General features: G+C 39.4%; 1 protein-coding gene across 4 annotated transcripts in view; it reads right to left on the bottom strand.

Moving 5' to 3' along the window:
• Window positions 1-18037, bottom strand: part of tmem132e (transmembrane protein 132E) — a 249533-nt gene that overhangs the window by 19926 nt on the left and 211570 nt on the right. For all 4 annotated transcript variants that reach the window (XM_077546333.1, XM_077546335.1, XM_077546332.1 and 1 more), the window contains exons 4-6: window positions 15659-15851; window positions 11369-11512; window positions 142-347 (exon numbers count right to left, since the gene is read on the bottom strand). In XM_077546333.1, coding sequence (XP_077402459.1) covers window positions 142-347; window positions 11369-11512; window positions 15659-15851 — 543 coding nt within the window. The remainder of the gene's footprint in view (window positions 1-141; window positions 348-11368; window positions 11513-15658; window positions 15852-18037) is intronic.

The following is an 18037-nucleotide window of genomic DNA, read 5'->3' as shown; positions in this document are numbered from 1 at the left end:
TTAGCTTTTGTTACACCCATATTCAATTTAAGTATTTGTTTTTTTGTAAACAGTCTTGTTTACATGTTATTTTGTCTCTATTTTTTTTTCTTCAATTGTAGTTCGTTTTTGTTAACTATAATAATCTTGATGGTGCCTCACCTGCGGTCGGGCAGAATGGGGACCCGCCAGCCCTTGATGAAGCTCAGGTTGCTGTCGGACAGTTCCACCCGCAGGGGGAGCTTGGGCACCCAGACGGTGAGTTCCAGGGGTGCGCTCAGGTGCTCGTAGCTGAAGATGACCCTGGCGTTCATGGAGCCTCGCGTCTCCTTGCCATTGACAAACACGTAGTCGCAATTCATGGAGACCTGCCACACAAAGCATGGGTAAAGGTCAAGGTAAGGAGCATGGCTCTATATGGTAATGGTCACCCCGGCGACAGAGGGGGGATAGGCCACGTGTGGTGATATATGGCGCGGGTACACGGGTGGCTGTCAATGCCACAATTTATTTGCTGTTCTGAGGTTGAGTCTTTGCACGCAGCAAATATACTACAAGGGGCAAAAATTAGCCAACAACAGCATGTCTTTCACAACAAGAAACATGAAAAAGTCTTCAGTAATGAGCAAGTCTCCAAAAAAAAAGAGTCTTCAAGCTGTTTATTGTACTCCAAGTTTAAGTTTACTGACGAACAAAACTTAAAGCAAATATAACGACATGTTGTTTACTTAAAATAAGCACACAGCTTTGCCTGATAACAGTCTAATTAGCTTAATGCTAGCAAACATGAAAAACACCATAGACAAGCTATACAATGGCATTGACGTGTCGTGGTTTAATAACCAGTGTAGTTCAGGGTCTACGGCGTATACCCACTTCTAAATCCCCCCTGATATGCACTGTTCAGTAATATCTGTGAGCCAGATTACTGCTTTTTTACTCAAGGAGGGTGAAGCTATGGTCCACCCTCCTCTGCCTCTAATTGGCTGGTACCCGCCGCCTTCACTGATTAGATTGGCTAACTTTAGGCATGAGGACTGATGAGCCAATCGCAGGCAGAGGAGGGCGGGACATACCGGGGAAAATAATCCTTCAAACACTGTGTGGAGCTGTAACGGCGGCCCAGAGTTTTAACTCAATGGAAGTGCTTTGCGATTATACACAGGAGACTTGCTCACGTTGTGGGTTCGATCCCCGTGGTAGACATCACTGTTTTGTTTTATAGTAGCTGGTGGTTGATTTTAAAGTAAGTTAAAAAACAAGAATGGAGACAAATAAAAGTACAAATGTTTCTTACATGGCAGTTTCACTCTTTGACAATTGTGTGGACATGCCTAACATCAGCACACATTAAAAAAAATAGCCATGAAGGAGCCATGCCAGAAATTGAAAAGAAGGTCGCCCATTTTGGAGACAATTGCGATGGCAAAACCCCCACTTGGATCAACACCATTCCTGTGTGAAAAGTATCAAATTCTCAAAATAAAATCCGAGCTCAACAACGTTACCCCACCCACTCCATTTACTGGAAATCAATCAGATCCATTTTTGAGCCGTAAACGAACTTGCAAGCGGCAATGGCAACATAAGCTCCTTGGCGGAGGTACTCCAGCTCTCCATACAGGCTAACAGGATCATAAAAGCCGTGTGTGTCCTCAAGGTCGGGCGAGGCGGGACGGATCGTAAGGGTTTACAGGGCGAAACCGTGATATTGAACGTAGGCCCCCGTATGTGTGTCACCTTGTTTCCCGCCCCTATTGTCTTGTATGCAAATGATTTTGAATCAACACAACAAGAGAGGAAATGGGAAGGATGTTTGATATGCAGATGAGGCCCTCTACTGGCGTAAAAAAATTAAAAATCCATAGACAGGAACAGGTGTTGCAATGCGTTAGAGGGGTCTCGCCGACATCATTTATCATTTTTCATTATCCATTAAAGCCACAAGCAAGTGAGCCGTGTGATATTGAGTGTGCTTGCTTGGCTAACCGTACCTCTGCTAATTTAATGCCGCCACTCCAGGAAATACACTTGACAGTTCAATAACTATCTGCAGTTACATTAGTTCCAGGGTCATTTATCGGGGCCAGAAGAGGACCGTGGGGAGGTCTAGGATCCTCTGAGATTGGGACTGCAACATTAAAAGGATCTGATGTGAACTATTTTTACAAAGGACTAAAAGTTCCTACAATGTTAGATGGAAATGCAGTACCTGCATGTACATGGCCACCTTGATGCTAAAAATAGTCGTCAGTCCTCCTATTCTTGGTTCCTGTTGTCTTGGTGTACACAATGTCAACAGGAGATAAGGCCAAAGCACGCCACCCCCCCACCGCCAAGACCAGGTCCCCCGCCACTCTCCTCGGGCGCCATGACTCACAGATGCTACGTGAAGGCGGGAGAGATAAGACCTTGTGGCATCCCATCACGTCGCACGCACGTGTACGCTACCTCAATAGGGCACAGCAAAAAACAGCAAAAAGTGCTTCAATTTACCATCCCTACCCTAAAAAACACAACAATCTATTAAGATTATTCAAATACAAAAAAAAAAAAAGAGTTAAAAAACAAATGCGTAAGAAATACAATATACAAATAAATATTTGAAATTGAATATAAGTACATAAAAAATTGGGAAATTAAATTATTCTTCTTATTAAATGTGAAGATACATTAGATTTTTTTTAAAATCTAGTATACAAAACTGAAAGTAAATAAAATTGTGAAATAAATAACAATACAAATAACTATTAATTAGCAAAAAAAACCATTACAAAATAATTAAGATGGGAAAATAAAATCCAACTATAATAGGAATAATCAAAATATACAAATAAATATAACACGACAAAAAACAGAATAACATAAATGCATAAAAATAGAGAAATACAATTTAAAAAACAATGGAAAAAATTCTAATATGCGGGTAAAATATCCCTAAAGCAAAATAATAAAATTAACAAAGAATAAATAAAACTAGATAAAAAATAAATACAATTAATTTAAAATAAATAATAATAATGATAATAATAAATTAGAGAATAAGACACAAATTTGAAATAAAATACTCATACTTTAAAAATATTGTTTTAAATATATTTTTTAAATAAAGCTGAACAATGTATATAAAATATCAAAATATGCGGAAAAATGTGTGAATTGTATAGCAATACCTTTAACATTAAAATTCTATATAAATGCATTCAATAAGTATGGGAAACAGTAAAGTAATAATAGCATTTAACAAAGTAAAAAAAAAAGTGCTAAAATAAACCATTTACTACAGCTATTTTCTTATAATAAAATTAATTAAACCTGAAACAGAATGGAAATCTGTTCAAAATAGTAAAACAAAATGCAAGTAAATGATAAACAGTGAAATTAAATTTAAAGAAGAATTAAAGGTATTGCAGCTGGGATAGGCTCCAGTGTACGGACAGTAAAATAACATTTAAATGTCAAAATAAAATAAATAAATGTAAATAGAAATAGCCAAATAAGGCCGCTAAAATCGTACCCCCAGATTCAGCTTTTCACATTTTTATTTATTTTTTTTATTTTTTTTAAGTGAAAAACAATTGTTGGCGGTTTAACCAAATTGTTTGCAATGCATTTATAGTTCAATTCAATTACACGCGACTTTTCGCTAGTCATTTGCGGGCTAGCCAAATCTCCATCCTTTGCAAATAACTGGAGTCACTGTAGACAAATAAAAAAATCTCAAAAAGAAGAATAAAATCTCACTGCCGGTGTTTGTGTTTAAGAGTTTAACTGTTTTCATCCTAGAAAGGTCTGCTCAGGACAGCCGCTCCTTCAACAACTGCTGCTGCTTGCGTTCAGCAGTGGCCAGATGCTGCCGCGCGTTAATTACCTGCTATCGCTCAAGTGGATCACACACACTCATACACATGCGCACACACGTAATCTCCTTCCATTTGTATGGACGTGTCACAAATGAATGTCATGTGAATGATATGTGGGAACAAGAAATCATCTCTCCTCATATTTCGACATCGTCTGATTAATTGCCAGCAGCCAGGCGGCGAGGGTTAGCACATTTTTTCTCTCCTTCCCCCTTCCCTAGTGACGGAGTGTTAAATGGAATGAAAGCTGACACATGGCTCGGCATTAGTGGGCACCATGTCGCCGCTAAGGAGCTTTTGTCGCTGTGATGGATGTGTGTTAAACGGATGCGAGCTAATTTAGCCGCGCTAGCCTAAGAGCCACCTCCCCACCACCACACATTTACACATATATTAGCCTGTTGTTACTCGGATTAATGAGGCTGAAGATGATCCGCTGGCCCGGAAAAAGGAAGAAAAAAAGTCAGGAGATGGGGGAACTGCTTTAGGGGCTTTGTTCCCATTCAGTCACTAAAGTACTCGTGACAGAGGCCGCCGGCGTTTGGACGTTAAAGTTTGTCCGGAAAAGGTGTGAAAGTAGCAAGCGAGGACGATGAGGGTCTCAGGTTTGCCTAAGGCAAACTGTTACCTTTCATGAAAATAAATCTGCCCCTGAAACCAGTTGCACGTCACAATATCAAATTGGGTAAGCATGTCTATCACGAGTAGACCCACAAAAAAGTCTCAAGAAGCCATTTTCAAAAAGGGAGTCTGCCATTTTAGTTTGAAGCAGCCATTTTAGGGTCATTTAGCCAGTCAGGTGTCGTGAACGTTTATTGTATTAGATAATTCAGTCCTGGATGCCACTTGCACTTAGGAGCATGAAATCTGGTAGGCAAGTCTATCACAACTAGACCCACAAAAAAGTCGCAAGCATCCAAAAATGAAAATGCACAGCAAGTCTGCCATTTAACTCATTCAAACCCAAAAACGTATAAATCAATTTTTTAATACTTTGTCCTTCACTCCAAAAATGTATTTTTTTTTTTTAATGCTAGAGGATACAGAAGGCTTTGATGCAGCCTTTGAACTGAAGACAAGGCTTGAAGCAATGGGAGTTATTACAAAAACAGCCAGCAGGTGGCAGCAGAGTATAAGAGATCAGCCAGGGCCATGTTGCAAAAAGCTCTTTTTGTCAGTGTTTTCAACAGGTTTGTGAACAATGATGAAACTTAGCTATATTCTAATGCTAATTGCTGCAAAACGGAAACAGATCCAAACATACTTTTAGACTCTAATGTTTCTTTTGGTAGAGCTATGTTAATATAAGTATAAATGTTTTAATAGCAATATAAATATTTTTATAGCAATAGAACTGAATATTCTGTGGACCTTGCAAAATGAGGTCAAAGTCCAGTAAAACAACTTGGAGCGAAGGGGGTTGCTTCAGTGAATGAGTTAAATTTTAAGCAGCCATTTCTGGCACATTTTAGCTATTTCCTCACATCCTACGGAGCATGTTTAAGAAAATTCAGCCCCTAAGGCCAGTTGCACTTGGTCGGCATGTCAATCACGACTAGACCCACAAAAGTGTCTCAAGCATCCAATGATGAAAACACACAGGACGTCTTCCATTTGAGTTTGAATCAGCCATTTCAGGTTCCTTTTAGCCATTTTCAGGTGCTTCGAAACATTTTTTTTTTTTTAATTCAGCCTCTGATGCCAGTTGCCCTTAGCAGCATAACTTTTGGTAGGTAAGTCTATCAGAAGTAGACCCACAAAAAAAGTCTCAGAAGGCATGCCTGAAATCAGACAGAAAGTCTGCCATTTTGCCTCAATGTCAAACTTTCCCTTCAGATTTTGATTGCTGCCAAATTTGAGCCACTTTCATCTTTTACATACAGTACAAGATAATCGGATGATGCAAGATTGTGGATCATTTTTGTTTGCACCACTGGATGTGAGTGAAGTTTGACGACTGAATGGCAATAAAAAAATCGCCCGTTTGAAGGACAGACGCTTCTTCCGTCAGCCGTTAATGTAATGGAATAGATGTGTGTGAAAAAGGCCCTTGGGTGGCGTCGCCCTTATTAACCCCGCCACTTTTTCATCCGGCGTTAAATACGACACAATGTGACGCATCCCCGCCCGGGCAATCTGGTGGCACCGCGTTGGATGCCACAGCGCATTAGCGGCACTGCAGCGAAGGTGGGGGAGGGAGGTGAGGGAGATGGAAAGCCACCCCGGCGAACGGAACACCCGCTGCAGTCGCTAACAGCTTTCGACTCGCAATTAGCAGGCCAAATTTATCAGCAGAAAATGGCCGCGGGAGCGCCAGCGAGTATTTCAAGTGTCAGGCCCGGACTCCTTCATCAGGCTCTGCACGGTCGTTGCGGTGAATTACGTCGCCTCTTTGTTGCCGTCGTCCAGATATGCATCAGCAGACGACGCAGTAACGCGCAACGGCTGCACACTTAAGGTCAACTCCCTGCAAAATTGCATTAACCCGATGAAAACGGAGATTTTCCAGCCCGTCTATATGGAGGAGAGGCGGGATATATTACCCGGCAACATGACCCACCCAACCCCCTCTCCGCCTCCCTGGTTATGATGTATCCCCTGCACCTCGGAGAAGTCCGGGCCGGCCGGCCCGAACTCCATTTGCAGGAGATTAGATCCTCTGATTACCTCCCAACCACTGGATGAATCCTAGACGGGAGTCCCAAAGCCCCTCCAGATCCATTTCAATTAATAATTTAGCATTCGAGGGGGGGGAAGAGGAGTAAGGGTAGGGTGGAGGAGTATTTATGATGATACCAATGGAGCTCAAGACGAGGCTTGAAAGTTAAAAATGGCCCTTGCGCATCCTTTTTCACGGCGTGGCATCAAACTATTAGATGGCGTCTGCAAAATAAAGCCTCCCAATTTAGCGCTGACCATCTGTCAAGAGTACCTGTTAACGATTGGGGCTCAATGGGGACAATTTACTAGATGGAGTGTTTTTAAAGACCTGCAACTCGGACAAAACTGCTGACTTTCTGTTTGATTTTGATTTGGGTCCTTGAGACTTTTTGAGAGTGTGTTATGATAGACAAGTACTGCACATCAAATTTTGCACCAACGGGTTAAACTTGTGTTGTTGTTTTTTCATCCAACTTTTGAACCGTGAAATTTGCCTCATAATGGCTGCTTTGAAACCAAATAGCTGTCTTCCTGTTCAACTTTAGCTAATGGTCATTGAGACTTCTTTGTGTGTCCTGTTATGATCGACATGTACAACCAATTTTGTGCCGATTGGTGAAACTGGTTTCAGGGACGAATTTTTTATTTACTTTGGACTGTAATTTGCCCCAAAATGGCTGTTTCAGAACAATTTCAATCAGGAGTCCTTAAGACTTTTTCGTGCAGACTATTATGACTGACATGTCCACCCAATTTCCTGTTAACCCCTAGGCGTTATTGTGACCATTTTTTGGCTTTTTGTTGGTTCTGACCAAGCCATTTCAAAATAAAATACTGCCCACGGGTTAATGGGTGAAACCTTGCGTCACGGTCACACCAAAATGGGTGCTGTTCAATTTTGACCTTAGGTCCTGGAGACTTTTTCACGCGGCCTGCTATAATCAATATGTCCAACCAATTTGGTGTTGATCTTTTAAACTAGCTTTCAAACCAAAGCGAGAGACTTCCTGTTTGATCTTGGACATGGGTTCTTAAGACATTTTTGTGTCTCCTGTCATGATTGACAAGTCCAACCAATTTCACACTTATTGGTGAAACTGGGAATTTGGCTGTGTAATTCACCCAAAATGGCTGCTTCAAAACAAAATGGCAGACTTCCTGTTTGATTTCGGGCATGGGGCCGAGAGACTTTTTCGTACCTTATAGTATGATCGATAAGCTTACCCAACTTCGTGTTAATTGGTGAAACTGGTGCTGGGGGCTGATTTTTTTCAACTCGAGCCCTGGAATTCAAAATGGCTGCTTCAAAACCACATTGCTGGATTCTGGTTTACGTTTGACCATGGATCCTTCACATTGACGAAACTGGTGCTAGGGTGTGATATTTTTCTAACTTACTTAGCTTCTCAAGTAGGAATTCCGAAAAAAGTACTCACCCCTGGAATTCACCCAAAATGGTTGCTTCAAACCAAAATGGCTGACTTCCTGTTTGATTTCAGGCATGGGTCTTTGACCGTTTTTCATGCATCTTGTTATGATGGACCTGTCCACTCAATTCCACTTTGAATGCCGGGATTTCAAAGCGATTGTGATTTTTGCCTGAATCCCCAAAATATGTTTTCCCTTCACGCAGCACAAATCTCCCGAGAGAAGAGCAGGGAGATATTTCCGCTATTGGGCGACGAGGCTGAAAAGTCAAAGTCTTGGCGGTCACGGTGAGTCACACCAGGCCTGCGCATCCCTGCTGAGCTTCATGCAGCGACGTGGAACTAAACTGGCAACCTTTACAAAAGAAGTGCATGGACACAGCGGCACGATCTGCTCCACGTACGGCAAAATCAATCGGATTCTTCACTTGAAAGACACTTTGAAGATGAGGAGGTGGCTTCTTCTTTTTTTTTTTCTTCATCGCCTCCACGGACCTGAACTCAGATCAAGCCAATATTGGACATCACTTGTTCGGGTAAATACTACATCGTCATAATAGGATGACATCCTGGTCATAGTGCGACGATTGGGAGTCGACTTTGAAGCGTCAAGAGTGTGGATGCAATGCGAGGATTTGACATTTTTTCTCTGATGAATATGTATTGATTGGGACAAATAGGTCAACTTCCCACAGCTGATTATTTCCTAATTTAGGATCAATGCCCTTGATTGTTTGATTAGTTATGGTAATGCTGCTGATTTCTATTGATTTATGATTTTTGATGGCAGTCATTTTCAAATTTTGAAACATTTTCATTGATTCATGAGAACGTTTGATGTTTTCTGATGACAATAATGATGTATCTTTTTTCTTTTTTATTGATTCCTAGGCTGATTACTGATTTTCTGATTATTTCATACATTTTAATTTTTTGCAGAATTTTTGATTTTCCAATGTTTTTTCATGATTGATGCAGTTTGAATGATATTTTTTAGATTTTATAGCTCTTTTTAAACATTTTTATTTTTTTGACTGATGATTTATTTATTTTTTTACATTTTCTGTTATGATTTTTAAACTGATGATTTTTTTTAAATAGCAATAATTATCTTAATAGTAATTATGATCTTAACGATTTAATGTTTTTTTTAATGGTATTTTTAAAAATAACTTGAAAAAGTAAAATTAAATGTATTTACTTTTTTAAATTGGTAATGATTGTGATGATAATGTTCATGTTCACAGATTTTTTTTCATTATTTATTTGTGCTGATTTTTTGTTTGTTGATGCTGATTTTTGTCAGGAATATTTGAATTGCTATAATTTATATAGCTACATTTTAATGTGTATATAAATGTGATTGATTACTATTTTATTTTTTAAGTCATGTTATTTTGATGACTTAAAAAAATGCTTAGGGAATTTTTGCATGTTTAATAACTTCAGCAATTTAAATGATTTCAATAAATGTAATCATTTTAATAATTTTATGAATATTTTCTCTTGACTTTCTTTCTCAAGAGTACTTATTACTGAAATGTAGTTTTATCTATTTTATTTTCGAGAAATGTGCGTACTGTGTTACCGACGGACTTGGAGTGCTGTTCTTGGCCCTCAAACAAGTCAAGACTGAATCTCGAGACTTCTTGACAGTCAATGACACGAAACGGAACACCAGCTAACCACCCGTTAAGCCGTCAATACAAGAACACGACACAACTCTCTGCTGAGAAACGCTTTTATTTACTCCATTTCTATTTTTTTTTTTTATACTTTGCCTGTAGCCACGGCACTAAAATTAACAACGTGAGGGCCGCAGTACACGAGACGGGGCGGCGGACAAGCACATCGGGGAGATTTTTACTGCTTCCCCCCCATTGATGTTTCTGCCACCTTTTATGAACTATTGATTTTATTTGAGGAATCAAATCAGGAAGACACGCTGAGAAGGGGCTGCGCATGGGGGGTTTACGCTCATGCGCCACAGCCGCCGCGTAACTCGATTAACTCGGCCCAAATTGACTTCCCCGCCAGACGGGAGACGGGTTTTACGGCTGCGGCTCTCAAACTGCGGTCCCAGGACACGCCGCAGTCCGGCAACTGTAGTTTTGGGATAATTTTGAAGAACGGCAATAGAATAAATATGCTCAAACTACAAAAACAAAAAAGTCTTTGTTCTTTGTTCTTGTCTTTGTTCTTGTGAAAACCTAAAAACATTTTGGGGTACATTTAGAACAGATATAAAATTTGTGATTAATCGTGAGTTAACTAGCAAAGTCATGCGATTAATTCCGATAACAAATTTTAATTGCCTGATGCCCCTAATTTTTAATAATCTTTTTTTTTTTTATAAAGAAAAGATTATTAAAAATTAGGGGCGTCAGGCGATTACAATTTTTAATTGTAATTAATCGCATGACTTTACTAGTTTTTTTTTTCCGCTAGCGAAAAAAAAAAAAAAAAAAAAAAAGACTTTACGAGTTAACTCACGATTAATCACAGATTTTATATCTGTTCTAATACAATAAAAAAAAATAGAGGTTTTCATACTCTTGTCAACAAAAGTGGGAAAAAATGTTAAATTAATAGAAATAGTTAAAATTAGTTTTTTACGTCTATAGCCGTCAATGGCAGTGAATGAGTTAAATACACTATTAATTTTGACCACAGATGATCCTTTATCTTGACAGCGGATGGTAAGCACAAGTTGTGTTTGAGCAATACACAAAACTACATGCATTTAATTAAAGCATTTAATAAATGTTTGCGTATGAGGTTCAAAATATTTGTTCATGTCAAACTATTGGGGTTCTTTTTTTTCCATTTTTAATTATGCAAGTAATTAACTGATAAGACACAGAGGATGATGAGCGTGTGCAGTGGAAGATGTCCCTCATTACATTAAATGTCAAAAGAATTAACACACAACAGGTGCTCTTCAAATTTGGCAGGGAAAAATGTTGCTAAAAAAGCCTTTTTTAATTAAGCAATTAATCGTGATTAATCAAAATTCTAAAATGTGATTAATCTGATTAAAAAATATAATCTTTTTTTGACAGCTCTATTTTTAACCTAAAAAATGTTTGTTCTTGTAAAGATTCGGATAATTGTGACTTTTTTTATTCTGACAAAATATTTCTTTTCTCTTGTTTTTTCTTGACAAAATACTTTATTCTCTTATTATGATTAAAACTTTATTTTTATTTTTAAATCTAAACAAAATCATCTGAAAAAAAATCCTCACATTATAATGTTATATATGTTTGAAATCCAGCTTTATTTTTATATGGATAATTTTATTTTCTTAATTTTTTTTTATTTGCACAAGATTGAGACTTGTGACATAAAATTCAGGGTTTCTGCAGGTATCAACTAATCTTAATTGAATCCCTGTAATGGTCCCAGTGATGTTGAAGGGCGTTTTCGTTCCGATACCTTGACGATGTCTTCGTTGGCCGACTTGCACTGCACGAAGGCGGAGACGTCGGTGACGGCTCCGTTCATCTCGATGGACACCATCTTGACGGGGATGGCCACCGTGCGACCCGTCAGGACGGCCGTGTTGATGATCTCCGTATCCTGTGGGGGAAAAGGAGACCAGACGGGTCAGGTGGGGGGGATTTCTAATAAAAACATCAGCAGGCGTCCTGGCAGCTTTCAGTGGATTTCATCAACTACTTGAAATGCTTTTTGTAGTCAGGGGATGGAAATAAGACATGAAAAGGCTGGAGTCGAAATTTGGCCTCATAATTGTGGTGAGCGTCTGCTGTCCTCATTCAAGATAAAGGTTTATCGTCGTCGATTGTGTCAAGAGCGTGGAAGAGATACGAGACAAGACAACAGCAATTCAAAAATGTTCTGCACTTGTGGTTCAATGCGATTTGCTTTTATATTTTTGATTTTTTTTTTTTAATCAGGATTTTCTTTTTTTTTTGTAGTTGCTATTCATATCCATATTTGATTGATGATTATGAATTGTAATGAGGTTTTGACTTTATGGATTATTTGCAATGAGTAATAAACATTTTCATATTCTATACATATTCGATATTCACTTGCTATGGCTATGATGATTTTTTTCACTGATTTTATATAGCTATTTTTGATTGACTGATTGATTTTCATACTTGATGTTTTACATTATCATTTGTTTTTGACTTTTTACTTGCATCTGAATCAAACCCCCAAAAATTCTAGGTTTATTCTTGTGTCAAAAGCAGAGACGAGATACCAGGAGACATAAAATAGGACACAATGATTTTTTGTATTGTTTCATTTTGTAATTTTATTTTTTACAGTATTTATTTTTGTTAGTGTCGATTTTTTTTATTCAGTAATGATTTTTTAAAAAATAGTTCAATGATTCTTATAAAAAAAGAAAGAGATTTTATGTACATTTGAATTGTATGCATTTTTTGATTGATTAGGATTTTTATATTAAATGTTTAATGTTTTGATTGATTGCTTTCTTGTTAGATGATATTTTAATACATTTTGCATTTTTTACGTTTTGACAATTTTGATCGTCATGAAGTGATTTTTGATGAGTCTTTTAATAGTTTTACTAATTCCCTACATTTTCACAGATTTTTTTTGACCGATGCGGATGACGATTTCCACAATGAGGCTTTATTGATTGATTTTTATGATTTACATGATTCTTGATTTTTCATCATCTTTTCACTAGGAAGAAACTAAATGAAAAGGTTGAAAAAAGTTATACAAACTTATAGAATTACAGTGTAATAAAACACAACTTGCATTACTGACATTTATGGCAACAACGTTCGTTCGCGCAATAAAGCAAATAAGTTGTTTTGAATTTAAGTTGGGCTTCAATAAAAGGGACAGCCATTCTGTAAACACTAAACATTTGATTCTTTGTTGTGAAATGCAGGAAAGCCAATTGCTTCTGATATGGATCAAGCACGACGGCGAGGAACTCCTCGAGGAGCAAACAAGTCCAGTCCATTAATGCGCCAAGTAGTCCCTGCGCCAAATAAACAAGGAAGCAAAGTAATAAACAAACGCTTTGTCAACACACTCTTATGTTAATCGAGCCGCCGCGCCGTGACCGATCGATGAATAAGGTCATGCCGCCCCGCTCTCCCCCCCGTGCGACCAGTCGATAACATCGCCTAGCTCTTCTGTTGTCGTGTTGCGCTTCCACAACATTCCTTGATGAAGGTGCGCCTGTTATGTAATTGGCAAGTTTAGGGGGGCTAAAAAAATAAGAGGTGACAACTCCGGAAGATCTCATTAGCGGGAAAAGTATGCAAACGAGGTAAACACAGACGTGATGATAAACAGACACAAATAAAAAGATGACAGCCGCCAGCCCGCTCTTTGCCAGTCGACTTGTTACGCAAGCACAAAGTAATAAAAGTTGATTTATGCAAAGAAAGGGCAAGAAGTGACTTAAACACGGACGCGCACAACATTTTGGAGCCACAAAAAAAAAAAGGGGGATTATTATGGAGAAATTGATCAAAATGGCAAGGAAGTGAAGCAGGCTGGGTGGAAAAAAATGAGGCAGTTAGTTCCCTGGAATATAAACATGGAGGAAGAAATTGGACACCATTGGGGACCTCAACTACTACAGAAATGTTCCTACACTACCTACATATCAACCTACCAGCATATCTAAATACCTGCCGACCTTGATACCTAAATACAATCTAAAAACTACCAATCAACCTTCCTAGCTACCTAAATACTGACCTAAAACATACCAAGCCCACCTAAATGCAAAACTAGGTACCTAAATACTAGGGCTGTCACTATCGAATAATTTTAGAATCGATTATTCTATCGATTATTTCATCGATTGATCGGATAAAATTTTATTTTGATTATTTCATCGATTGATTGGATAAAAATGTATTTTGCATGAAAGATTATTACCCCAAAAAATTCCCAGTCTACTTTGATGAAAGACTACAGAAATCATAGAATAAACTACTTTTGAGAGGCTGAAATTGGAGGATTTGAACAATTTTAAGTTAAACAATGGCTCTAAACTATTTCTGATGGAAACAATAATATTCATTTTATTCTATTCAAAAATAATAGGCCTTTCCAGTAACTATAACTATAAATAACTATCCACCTTTCTAAATACCTCGCAACCAACCTACATGCAGTTCTTCAACGCATACCTACTTATTAAGAATTATTTGACACAGCTAGCATGCCTAATGAAGCGGCCTCGTCAACAAAAGCAGCGCACCCCCCACATGATGGCAGGAACAGGTGGGCGTGCAGCCGAGGAAAACAGCAGCAGCAGGTTTGCGAGTACAAGTCACGGCGGCGTGGAGTGTAAAATTTGGAACGCGCGTCAGCGTACAAGACGCATGCTAATTCTGCAAATGTCAAGGGGGCTCATCGACTACGCGGCGAGAGCCGTATGTTTGTGGCAGATGTGCAACTCCAAGTGGAGAATGTGTAATTGGGCTTGCGGCACTTGGAAGCATGCAAATGGACCAAAAAGCTGCGGCGCGACTTCTAAGCATTGTTTGGGTACTCGCACACACATGTACAAATACAAAATAACATGAATGCTACGCTAATGAAACAATTTGTGCTACATACTGCTATCATGGCAACAATTATGACTGCTAAATATATTATCATCGTCAAAATAATAATAGATATCTATATCATATCTCTCCATCTATATAACAAGTAGGGTTGGGTATTGATTCAGATTTCCAAAATCGATTTGATTCGATTCAGAAGGCCCTGATTCGATTCGATTTACGATTCACATTGATTTTTGATTCAGTTAAGGATTTCAGGCAGTACCAATTTTACTTTTATATGGAAGACATTCTCAAAAGTATAAATGCTGCAAATAAAAACTTCTTGCTCTTAATTGGCGCATTAGTGTGAAAAAATATATATGAATATTTACATTTAGAATTGAATCCAATCCAGTTACATTAATTATGTATGTTTTATTGAACAAGTCATGATCAAAACAATAAATAATAATTCAAATTGATTACAATCACAGCACTGTGTAAATTAAGTGGCAAAAACACTGGGCTCCTCTTGGGGAACTTTGAGTAACAGAAAGGCACATTTGCATTTGGTAGCCATATTTAAAAGTATCGATTCATGGTTTCATGAATCGATATTGGACTATGAAAAGGAATATCGATTCAATATCGATATATCGATTTTTTTAAACCCAGCCCTAATAACAAGCTGTTTATCTGTCTGTTGAGCTAGCCAGGCAAATTATCAGCATCCATATACTGTATCTATCAAGGTGGCTAGGTAGGCCTACCTAGCGAGTTTTCAAGCTAGCTAGCATCTATCCAGCTACAAAGCGAGCTGCCTGGTTGAGCTAGCTAGCTGCATTATTAGCATTTATCCATCCATGTACCTAGCTGGCAACTAAGCTAGCTAGCATCTATCTAGCTACGTAGCTAGCTGCCTGTTGAGCTATCCAGCTACATTATCAGCATCCATCCATCCAACCAACCAACGAGCTAGCTTCTCTTCAGCTACATAGCGAGCTGCCTGTTGAACTAGCTGGCTACATTATCCATCCATCCATCCACGCACCCACCCATCCATCCAGCCATCCATCCATCCAACTAACCAACGAGCTAGCTAGCTTCTATCCAGTCACATAGCAAGCTGCCTGTTGAACTAGCTAGCTACATTATAAGCATCTATCCATCCATCCATCCATGACATGATGTGTGCTGAACTGACCATGGCCAACGGCAGTATGGCCTGGATGTCCCGCTGGACCACGGTGAGCTCGGTGACCACCTTCTCAGACTCGGGCGCGGGGCTCTGACCCTTGTAGTCGATGTTCCAGTTGATGCGCCGCGTCACCGACAGGCTGGTGAAGTTCTCCATCTCAAAGTCCAGCTGCATCACCTCGGCATTGTCCGACACCTCCCTTGAAAAACAGACAACAGCGAAAAACAGTTCAGTTGAATTTAGTTCAGTTTACTGTTGGCCATCCTTGGGGTGCCAAGTATTTAGTTTTTTTTATGTAAAAAGTTTAAGAACCAGTGTCACAGTGGAATGACAAAACGTCCTGAAGTCCCCTTCGATAAAACCAAAAAGACACTGTGACATTTTTAGCCCTAATGGAGATTGGCACTTTTTGTTTGGGCTTTGACTGGCGTATCAAACATCCAGGAATTAATCAGAGCCCCCGCCTCGCCCCTGCGCGGCGATGAAAACAGCTCTCGTCAATAAACAATCACCGCGCTTTAATCTGGATGCTCGCGTAGATTGCAAATTTAAGTTGGAGCAAATAATTGCCAGGTTTCGCCCATTTTCTCCACACCGATCGATCACCCCCCCCCACACACACTTTTGCCCTTGGACTGTATACGCCACATAGCGATTTTCAAATTGACTTTTGTCAGTCAACGGATAAAAAAAAAAGAGTCAAGTAATACCCAAGATGGAAGTTTAAGTCAGCCACGGACAGCCGTTCAATGTGATCGTCTTATAATGAAAACGTCAACGATCACGCAGAAGACGCGTCGGCGGTACGACCCGCGGGGATTGCGCAATCGTGGAGTCCAAACTCCGCACAAAACTTGTTTTCCTGGCACGGTGTAATTACCCGCACCTTACATTTTGACGCCATTGATGAGATTGGATCCAGGAAGACAAAAGTCTTCGGATTAGAGGGTGACCTTTTTGTCGGAGTATTCACCCATTATGTAGCTAATTATTGTCTCTACTATGCGATCGTGTAGTGACGGCAACAATTTAGAGCCCCACTTCTGACACCAATTTAGTATTGCCAAACTATGAGTCAAAAGAAGGATCATCTCCATACAAGAAGCTAGAGATTCACTTTCAACTAGTTTGCAGGTGAAAGTAAAATATAACATCAACTATGAGTCTGACATCCCATTTCTGACACCATTTGTAAAGGAAGTCTGAGGCATAGTTAACAAACAAACATACCCACATATTTTTCAAAACAGTTACGGCTAGTTAAGCTAAATCATCAGACTTGTGCGAGGCATGCCATGGATAGTATCGTGAAAAAGCATCCTACTTCTTACACCATTTGTCACAGGTATCTGAGACAGAGTACCTTTAACCAAGATTATTTTGGATTGAAAATCCGCCACACCGACAGTGATACCAATATCGAAAATTTTGCATCACAGCCACAGCAATGGCACACTCCTTCACAAGGTTTAACATCCCACTTCTGACACCAATTTATTTACACAGTGAACTGAGAGACCCATGTTGAAAAACTTACACACCAACCACCACAGTAAAAAACCAAGGTATTTTGTCATTGTGTGACACCTCCTTTACAAGGTTTAACGTCCCATTTCTGACGCCAATTGTGAACTGTGAGTTCTAGTGCCCGGTTGAAAAACTTACAAACCCACCACTATAGAAAACAACCAGACTATTTGGCATAGTAGCACTTCACATTGTAACAAGACCCAGCACCCCACTTCTGACGCCAACTTGTTATCATGCATTTCTCAAAATAGTTTTAAACTCTCCCTAACTTTTTGCAAGATGAGCTACTAAATGTGGCATTTTCTCTTTATATAGAATCCAAGAAAAGAAAAAATAACACTGAATAATTCAGCCGCCCCCCAAAAAGAAGTGACGACCTTGTTGGCTGTTTTTTTCCCATCCTTCCTCGTCCCGGCGTTATGAATATGGAACAGCCATTGACCACGATCAATAATGTATCGGCCCACACGCGTCAACCGTGAGGAACTGCTATGGTGGAAAGAAGAGGGGAAAAAAAGCAGAGGGGTCACGGAAGATAAATGAACCGCGGGTGTGATGTGATGAAGAGAAAAGTGTCAGGCAAAAATAGAATAATGAAGTGAGTAACGCGAGGAAGAGATCAGCGGCGCGCAACCTCTTCGTCATCAGCTGTGAGATGCGCCAGCTTCTTTGCGGGTTACGCCGAGGACAAAAGGCTAAAACATATTGGATTGTCTTTAGTGATACTCCTAACGCATTACGGGAATTTAAGAGGGTACTTAGGGGAATAATTGTCCGGAGATTTTTTTTTTTGGAAAGGGGGTGGTGGCGAGGTGGGGGAGGCGGGTCCATTTAAAGTATCCGCGTAACCCGCCA

The sequence above is a fragment of the Vanacampus margaritifer genome, chromosome 16, assembly GCF_051991255.1.
Source record: "Vanacampus margaritifer isolate UIUO_Vmar chromosome 16, RoL_Vmar_1.0, whole genome shotgun sequence".
Taxonomy (NCBI): domain Eukaryota; kingdom Metazoa; phylum Chordata; class Actinopteri; order Syngnathiformes; family Syngnathidae; genus Vanacampus; species Vanacampus margaritifer.
This window is presented reverse-complemented; position numbering and strand designations above follow the sequence as displayed.